We start from the raw sequence: 9211 nt of genomic DNA on the forward strand, positions 1-9211 counted from the left end.
AAGTATTCTTAGAATCATACAACCTCAAACTGAAAACCTGAAGCTGCCATTATTTTGGTCTTCAGTCATCTCTTGTGCATGTTTTATGGAAAGAGGGAACATGACTTACAATCATTATTCAGAAAGGGTTGAAAGCAATGGTGTAGTCACCATTGAACTGGGGGGTGAGTGGGACAAACGTCCTCTGGCTGCCAGTGTCTGGGGAATATCTGCCTCCAGGACATCCCCTCATCCTCCAGGGCATTCAGCTGGGGAACACAGTGCTTGCCATCTGGGAGTGAGATCATGGATGAGCAGTGCATCCATGTTCCAGTGCTGATCACACCCCACATGCCAGCACCAGAAGCACTCTGACACAGGGCATGGCAGGTTTCAAGGCATGTCCACACCACCCATCACCCTCTTCCCAACCTATGATAGCATTGTTCAGTGGTTGGGTGCTTTTATTCTCTCCTTTATGCTCCCTCCCTGAGGGAGAGAAAGGAAGAACCTATAACTAGAATAATGCATTTGTGTTACTATGCCGGCCATGCTTCCGCATCAAACATGCTTCTTACACAGGAGCAAGGGGCATGGCCAGAGGTGGGGGCTGAGCATGGTGATCAACTCCAACAGGTAGGCAAGAGCAGGAGGGGCTGGAGTGTCTCCAACCTTCCTACACCCCTGGCTGAGAGCATATACTTTCCTTAATTCAAAATTGAGCCCTTCCCCCAAAGTGAGAAAGGGGGGGGGGGCAAGGTAAGATGCAGAATGAAAGGAAAAGGAAAGAGGCTGGGGGGAAAATATTGCAGACCCTATTTCCCTATGACCCAGAAAATTGATAGCTAATTAATTTATAGAATGCATCCTGTATATTAGAGACAATGTGAAATAACTCTTAATAACAAACCTGTGATTATTAATTGTGCAGTAAAGTAAGCCATCTTATCTTATCATAAACAAGTATCCTAGCATATATACAAGCTAGAAAAAATCTGCAGAAATAGAATTTTTAAATTAAAATGCATCTCTTATATTTATACAGATGAGACACCAACTAACAATTCACAGCTTGGTAAGTTGTACTAAGAAGTACTTTTTTGTTGTTTTAAAAATGAATATTTGAATGTGATGCTGATGACTAGAAGAATCCCTTGGATTTAGGCCAGTCATTTTAATTATTATTTTAAAGTGAGAATGTTCTAATAAGAAAGGAAGTTACTGGTAAATCTTGAACATTCAATTATATTTTTTATGGATGGATTTAAAAGCTTAGCAGATTCTACTATCCTAAATGTCAGTTAAGAAAAAAATGCGAATTGCAGATTCCTGATTATATTATTGTGACCAGATGTAGGCTGAGTTCATATGCACCTCTGTTGGATTTATTTAGGAGGTTGTGAGACCAGGAGTGTTTTGGGTGTGTGACAATGCTGTAAAAAGAGGAAGAGGAAGTATTTAGCAATACAAATAAGGGGCAAAATCCAGCCAGAGCTCTTTTTGTCCCGTTGATTCCCTTAATTAATTTGGGGAAACGGAAGCCCATGCTTATCTTTCACTCATTGGTGGCTGAATTACTTGCCTGGAGGACCCTTGTCCTTCCTTGCCACTCTCTAGTGCCACTCATGTCTCTAACACTGACATAAATGTGACTTAGATGTATATAATGGACTTCAAGAATTTCGAGCAGGATCCTGAGTAGTGGTGTTTTGCCAGCATGATAACATTGTTTAAGGAGGTTAAATGAAGCAAACAACCTCTGTTCCAAACTAGTTCTTGAACTAGTGGAAAACATTTCACAACCTCTGGTGTCACATGGGGTACATTGATTTGTTTCATAACACATTGCACAATCTCTAGGCAACTTGAGGCACTAGCTAATAATTACAAAACAAGGTTAAATAACTTCACATATGTCCCAGAAGTGTAGTGTAGTGGTTGTGCAACATTGTGAAGAAGCAGATGCCTTATGGAGGCATGTATTTTCTTGCATTATACTAGTGCAGCACTCGTCTGGATCCTGCCCTTTGGTTAGAACTCCCTTTGGGCTTGTAGGTTAAAATGTTATAACTTCCCTCTCTGTTTCTTATTCCTTTGCAGCTGGTCCGAATGGATCAACTTTCCAACTGAATACAGTCACCAGTGCACTCATTTCAGGAGTAGTAATTCTAGGAATTTTGAGCACCATTTTTTTAATATTCTCCCTCACCCTCCTCCACAGGAAGTGGTCCAGCGGTAGCCCAGTTTTAAGTGGTATACGAAACCCTGTTTTCAACTAGGAGATCTTTTGAACTTTCTCTGTTGGGTTGCTGTTAAATGAGCTTCTTTTAAAGTGTCACCAAGGCAGCATCCTGCCTTTTGCAAATTTCAGTTATTCGTACTCCTAGCCGTACAAATGCTATTGTATAGATAATAAGCAGTAAAGGTAATGAGTGTTATTTTCATTTGTGTATGTGTGTGATCAAGCTATTCAACATTTTGCCTATGGGTTTATTGACAACCCAAATGGTTTCAAACCTCCAAGTGATATCATAAAGTTACAAAAATGCTTAAGGCATAAACTTCTTCCAAATTCCAAATTTAATATATTCATATTAAAGAAACATGAGTGTTATGAAACATTCATAGTTAATGCACTCCTGTGACAAAGATGACCTCTGTTTTTATTACCATTTTTTTGCAACTTTATAAATCACATGCCAGACCTTTGTATACAAAATCTGGCACTTAAAATGTATAGTTTTTATTTCCTGCTAGGCTATTTTTTTTTTTTAAAAAATCCCAAACAAAACAAAACTGCAAACAGTTTAAAATAATAAGTGATTGTGATTTTAATTGCTTTGGAAATGAGAGCAAGTGTGCTGAATTCTTCTCCCTTTTAGGGTAGCTTTCTATTGTACAAAGAAATGACAAGAGCGGGTGCATAATCACATTTTGCTTGAGCCAAAAGTTTTTATATTGTAAATTTGGGGTTTCAATGAAACTACTCACTCTTTTTTGACATGTTTTTCTTAGTGTTGAAAAGTGCTTCCCTGTTTAATGATTGTTTGCATTTGCATTGAAAGTATCCAGTTATTAATTTACATGGCCCTCATCCTTAGTGATGTCATCTCACAGCCAAATGCAGTTGGCTATGTAGTGTTTGATGTTTTCATCTTCATTACATTATTCTTGATTGGCTGAGGTCAACTGTTAATTAATCCAGGAAGCATTCCCCCCACTGACTTGATTTTGTTTGTCCTCAGTGACATCAGCACATAGCCAAATCTGACTGAATAATACACAGAAAGGAGGAAAAAAATGTACTGAAGTAGGAGTGACAGATAGGAGGAACAATGGTATTGAACAGGTTTGAATAAAAGGTGAGTGCTGTCACAACTGCAGCACTATCCAGGAAATATTTTTGGCCCTACAATCCTAATGGGAGAATATGAAGCACTCTCCAATGCAAATTCAAACTCTAGTTACAAAATGTAGCCAATTACTTTTTACCTCTGAGCCCATTTCTAGTGCACACATTGGATTCTCCTTCATTCTGATCCATATATTTATTTCTCTTTCTGCAACACATGCCTCTAAAGTTTAAAACAGCAAAAAGGATACTTAACAGGAAAATAACTAGTTCTTCAAATAAACCAATAAGGTTCCTTGGTGAATCTTATATAGATGCCATAAATACAGATTTACCTTCCTCTAATACTACCTCAAGGATGAAGGACAGATTTTCACCAAGATTCCAGTGATTTTTCTTCAGCCTTTGTATGAGGTTCACCACACAATTTAGCTATAATCCCACCCCTATATATACATGTGTGTGCACATGCATGCGTACACACACACTTAAAAAAAGAGGTTGCCTTAATATTGGGGGGGGGGGATTTGCTGCATATAAAGCAAAGATTAATCAGTACAGAAAGTGCTATTTGCTAAGAACAAGTCCTCAGTGTCTAAGCCAAGAGCCCCACAGGCATTCAGGCAATGGCCACTTAACTAGCCTGAATGGCGATTAATGTTCAATGGGCCTCTCTGCTGAATAGGCCAGAATTCTGAAGAGAAGATGTTCCATAGTCTTCACAACAAGACTAAGATGTTTATAACAAGCATAGTCATCCAGAGCTATTTGTGTCCAGTGGATGTCAAGGGCCAACTCTGTACTTTTAAAACCATGGCTGAGTCAGGCAGAGAGACAACTGTGGCTTGTCTGTGACCATTTCCCCTAGGTTTCTTCATCTGCTCTCCTCCCCAGGGCTTTTCTAAGACTCCGAGAGGTCCAGGGGCAGAATGTTTATTTGAGCCTCCCTCACAGCCCTGATTTTCTTTTCACTGTATCCTGTGTCATTGTATTTTTTTGGTCAGCTAGTTATTCATACTAGCCAGCCCGCACAGAGCATCTGTGCTCTCTTTGGGGCTGGCTGTTCCCTTCTCCCTCCCACCCCACTCTCTCTTGCCCTCCCTCCCCCTCCCACCCCTCTCTCTCACCCTCCCCTCCCTCTCATCCTCCTGCCCCAGTCTCTCCTGCCCTCCCTCCCCTCCACCTGCTCCTCTCTCCTGCCCTCCCCCTGCCCCACTCCCTCTTGCCATCCCCCTCCCCTGCCCCCCTCCCTCTTGCCCTCCCCCACCCCACTCCCTCTTGCCCTCCCCCATGCCCCACTCTCTCTTGCCCTCCCCTGCCCCCTGCCCCACTCCCTTTTGCCCTCCCCTGCCCCACTCCCTCTTGCCCTCCCCTCCCCCTCCCCTTTTCACCCCCCCTGCATTTTTAAAGGTTCGACTTACTGGGCCGCCGCCACAACTCCTCCTCCTGGGCGGCGAACAGGAAAGTCCCGCCGTCCAGTTCCCTCCCACCCCAGTCTCCCACGGGCTGCTCCTGGCCTGGCCGGCATGCCCACCACACCAAGTGCCGCCTCCGCGGCCTGCCGTGCCTGCTGCTGCCGCTTGCCAATCTTTGCGGCCAGTGGCAGGCCAGCCACCTCTCCCCCCACCCCCACCTTCTGCACTGGTATCGGGGCCGGCCACCAGCTGGCTGCCTCACTACCTCGGCCCTCGGCTGGGCCCGCCACCACTTTGCCATGGCCAGGCCAGGCCCGCGGCCACCACCCGTCGCCAGGCCAGGCCCACCAGCGGCCATGGCTCGCAGTGGCCAATTTTCCTCCTCCTGGGTGTGCCAGCCAATCAGGCGCCTCCGCAGCCCAGCCAATCAGCTGGGCTGCCGGGACGCATTTTCCCTGGCACACCCAGGAGAAATATCTATCTATCTATCTATCTATCTATCTATCTATCTTTTAAAACACAAAAAACCCTATATTGATATCAGAATTAACACAACAGTATGTTAAAAATGTATTACTGATGGACAAAGATTGTGTTTTCAATACGAGACTAATGAAATAATAAGAGCGTTAACATAAGCAGCCCTACCTGGGCTCGTACAGCCCTACCTCAATAGGGCTGCTTGTGTGGAGTGCTGGGATTGGTCCCAGTGCTACCCTGCTGGGTAGCCCAGGTTTTTTATCTGGGCTAAAAGTGAGGTTAGAGGGCATGCATATGCCCTCCATCCTCACTGCCCAGTTGTGTGGGCAGCTGGGCTGCTGGTAGCTCCTTTCAGGCTGCCGGCATTCATGTAAACGATAGAGGCTGGGGGAAGGAGCGGCCTGGCTTCTAGCATTTCCCTGAAGTTAACTGATATGTTGATTACATTTACATGTCAAACAAAAGGATTTTGTTTGACCTGTAAATGTAATGACCTTTTGGGCCATTGAACTCAGTGCCCCAGGACATGGTGTGTGTGTGTGTGTGTGTGTGTGTGTGTGTGTGTGCGTGCGCGCGGGGTGGGAGGAGACCCCAAAATACTGAAATAACTCTTGATCCTGTGGTTATATTTTAATGGATTAGTTTTATTCCCCCCAATGAAAAGGATTGATGTGATCATTTCAAATACTGTAGTATACTTTGGATGTTCCACTCCATGTGTGGGGCCCCAGGGCAATTGGCTCCTTGGCCCTTCCATAAAAGCCCTACCCCTTCTCTACCTGCTGTAGGAGGCAGGACTCCAGGTGTAATGCATATCAGGTGGGGCAAAAGACTAACTAGAGGACCAGGGGGGAAACTACAGGCTCAGCTTCAGTGTTTTCAGTGGCAGACCAGAGTAACTGCCTATGGCACCCCCTGTCTCTCCTGTGCACGGATGAATTGAATCACATATTAGTTTAAAAGCTGTCTAAAGTGGATTACTGCTTGGAGAAAGAAACCTATTTGAGAAGAGCAGGCCAAGTATCATACTGGCACACATTGCCTCACACTTCTAGGTGTTGCGATAAAATTCAAATAAATGGAACTATAACTGAATGACTTTGTTTCTTTAACTAGGTATTTAGGAATGGCAGCTTAGCAATAGCTGTGCAGCTCTCCTGACTATGTAAGGATATATTGTACTAAAAGTAAGTGAGGCTGCAGAGTGCAGAACATATAGTGAGGTAGTTTGGATGCTAACTTTATCTGCCAGATACTAGTATTCGGGGCCAATATTCAGCATTACATTTTTTAATTTTAAATGGAATTTCAATTGCTGTACATTGTACATACTGCTCCCCAAATCCCATTTTTGGTATGTTTCTGTTCCCTATGTTAAGTTTTGTCTGTATTTTTGTGTGTGAACTGACATAAATGGTAAATTATCAGGGTTATTTGAATATCACAATTAAGCACATATTAAAAACTTGTCACATCACTTTTCTCTGGTCCTCAAAATGGTCAATCAAAGTCTGTTCTTAAAATACCCAGCCTGTTGTAGTGTCGGGTCTTTCACAACAACATTGTGCATGGTTGTCTCCAGTCTTAATACCTCAGAAACTTTTTTTTTTTTTTGCACTTCAGGGTTTAGTTCTGATGACATGTAAAACATGATTGTTTAATAAAATAATTTGAAAATATTAGTGGCATACTTGTGTGAGTCCTTTGTTGAAGTGTAGCACTTTGGCTTTTGCTGAAGTGTCACAGCCTGAATCTACCCAGTCTCACAGTGAGTGAGCTGCCCATGGTCCTGTTCCCTTCCTCACAGGTTCTCACAGGACCCCAGCCTGAGAAAGGATAGAGGTGGGGCTCCTTTACTCCTGGTGAGAAGCAGTTGAGATGGAGAGGGCCCTGAGAGATGTGAGGTGGCAGAGATGGCTTTGTCAGCCTTGTGTAAATGTTTGGCTAGGGCACCTCGCATGGGATGCTGACTTTAGAGGACCATGCAAAGTGTATCTAGCCAATCAATATCTGTACAGCCTCATGGTACTGGCAGAGCTGTTCCTTGCCACACTGCTACCTGATATCTTCTACAGGAAGCAACATGGTGTCTATCCCCCTCAGCTGCCACTCAGCATCCAAGTATTGCCTCAGGCTTTGTACTTCACTTGCCAAATTGGCAGCATTAATGAAGGTCAGTGTCCAGGTTGCCAGCTGGGCAATATTATCTGTGGTTGAGCTCTATACAATTTCCTTATAAAACTTCCCTGCTCCTGCTCCTGGTTTTAATTGTCTTTATTTGTTCAAGTGCCAGGAGTCCTTCTTGTCTGAAGTGCTTAACATGAGCTGTACTCAACCAGGACCTGTTTGCAAGATATTTAACATGTTGTTCTTGTTGGTTTGATTGAGTTTGTTAGTTCTGCTTACAGGTGTATCTCAGACAGACAATAATGTTGCTTTATTAGGGTATGCAAATAGAATGCTTTATGTTGCTTTCCACTCAGGAAACAACTGTGCTGTATTCTTCTCCTTGCTTTTTGAATTAGATGCCCACCATGTCCTGCCCTGCAAGAAAAATGCCTGCAATTATGTATAGCCCGAGTATAATGATATCAAACATCTACATATTTGTTGACTTTATGTTGTAGAAATAACCATGTGCTGTAAGTGGCCCAGGGGGAACTGTGATATTCTAGTGGAAGCTAGAATATCTGTGTGTGTGCGTGTGTGTGCACGCGCACGCACACACACAGATATTCTAGCTTCCACTAGAATATCACAGTTCACCCTGTGAACTGTGATATTATATCCTGATGTAATATTTATATCCTGATGTGGATGTGGCTGCATGCTGTGTACATTTCATAATAGTTAAACTAGCTTTGCACAAAACCGCTCTCTCTCTATATATATATATGTGTGTGTGTGAGAGAGAGAGAGAGAGAGAGAGAGAGAGATTGTGTGTAAAGCTAGCTTTACTATTATGAAATGTACACAGTTAGCATTCAGCCCCATCCACATCAGGATATAAATATGGGATATCTTGCAGGATGCTCCTTTCCTGTTCCTGGCTTTGTTTCTCTGTTCTGTTCAGAAAAACAGAGGTCATATTCTCTGTACCAGACATGTTTCTGGACTGCATCAGGAACTAATTCCTGATTCTAGTTAGGAATAACAAGGGCCAGACTAGATGTGACAAAGGATATATTTGATAAGGATCTACTGTAAATAGACTTCTTCTTCTTCTTCTTCTTATTATTATTATTCATTTATTTATTTATTTATTTATTTTACACAGTCAGACAGGTGTTATTGACTGGTTTGTTTTATCCAGACATCGAGTCCTTCCCAAGGACCTGGGATGGCTGAATTTTATTGTCAGTTGTTATAGATATCGTCGCAGAATATAGGCTGTTCCCAGTAAAGCTGCTTTTTGTAATTAGCTGATGGTGATTTCTGTGGCCCCTATGGTGTTGAGGTGCTCTTCAAGGTCTTTTGGAACTGCACCCAGGGCGCCAATGACCACTGGGATTATTTTGGTCTTTTTCTGCCACAGCCTTTCAATTTCAATTTGTAGATCTTTGTATTTGGTGATTTTTTCTATTTCTTTTTCTTCTATTCTGCTATCCCCTGGTATTGCTATGTCGATTATTTTGACTTGTTTTTCTTTCTTCTCGACTACAGTTATATCTGGTGTATTGTGTGGCAGATGTTTGTCTGTTTGTAGTCGGAAGTCCCATAATATTTTTACATCTTCATTTTCTTCAACTTTTTCAAATTTATGGTCCCCCCCAATTCTTGGCTACAGGCAGCTTGTATTTTTTGCAGATGTTCCAGTGTATCATCCCTGCTACTTTGTCATGCCTTTGTTTGTAGTCAGTCTGTGCGATCTTTTTACAACAACTGATTAGGTGGTCCACGGTTTCATCTGCTTCTTTACAAAGGCAGCACTTGCTGTTTGTTGTGGACATTTTGACTTTTGCTCTTATTGCATTTGTTCTTAGTG

The 9211-nt window shown here is 42.9% G+C and overlaps 1 protein-coding gene across 1 annotated transcript in view; it reads left to right on the forward strand.

Moving 5' to 3' along the window:
* The window catches only part of ZPLD1 (zona pellucida like domain containing 1), a 38664-nt gene extending 36241 nt beyond the window's left edge, over positions 1-2423 (forward strand). Inside the window, exons 9-10 of the mRNA XM_053310545.1 lie at positions 1025-1054; positions 2080-2423. Coding sequence (XP_053166520.1) covers positions 1025-1054; positions 2080-2258 — 209 coding nt within the window. The 3' untranslated portion in view covers positions 2259-2423. The remainder of the gene's footprint in view (positions 1-1024; positions 1055-2079) is intronic.
* Positions 2424-9211: the final 6788 nt, after the last annotated feature.

The sequence above is a fragment of the Hemicordylus capensis genome, chromosome 3 (genome assembly GCF_027244095.1).
Source record: "Hemicordylus capensis ecotype Gifberg chromosome 3, rHemCap1.1.pri, whole genome shotgun sequence".
Classification (NCBI taxonomy): Eukaryota; Metazoa; Chordata; class Lepidosauria; order Squamata; family Cordylidae; genus Hemicordylus; species Hemicordylus capensis.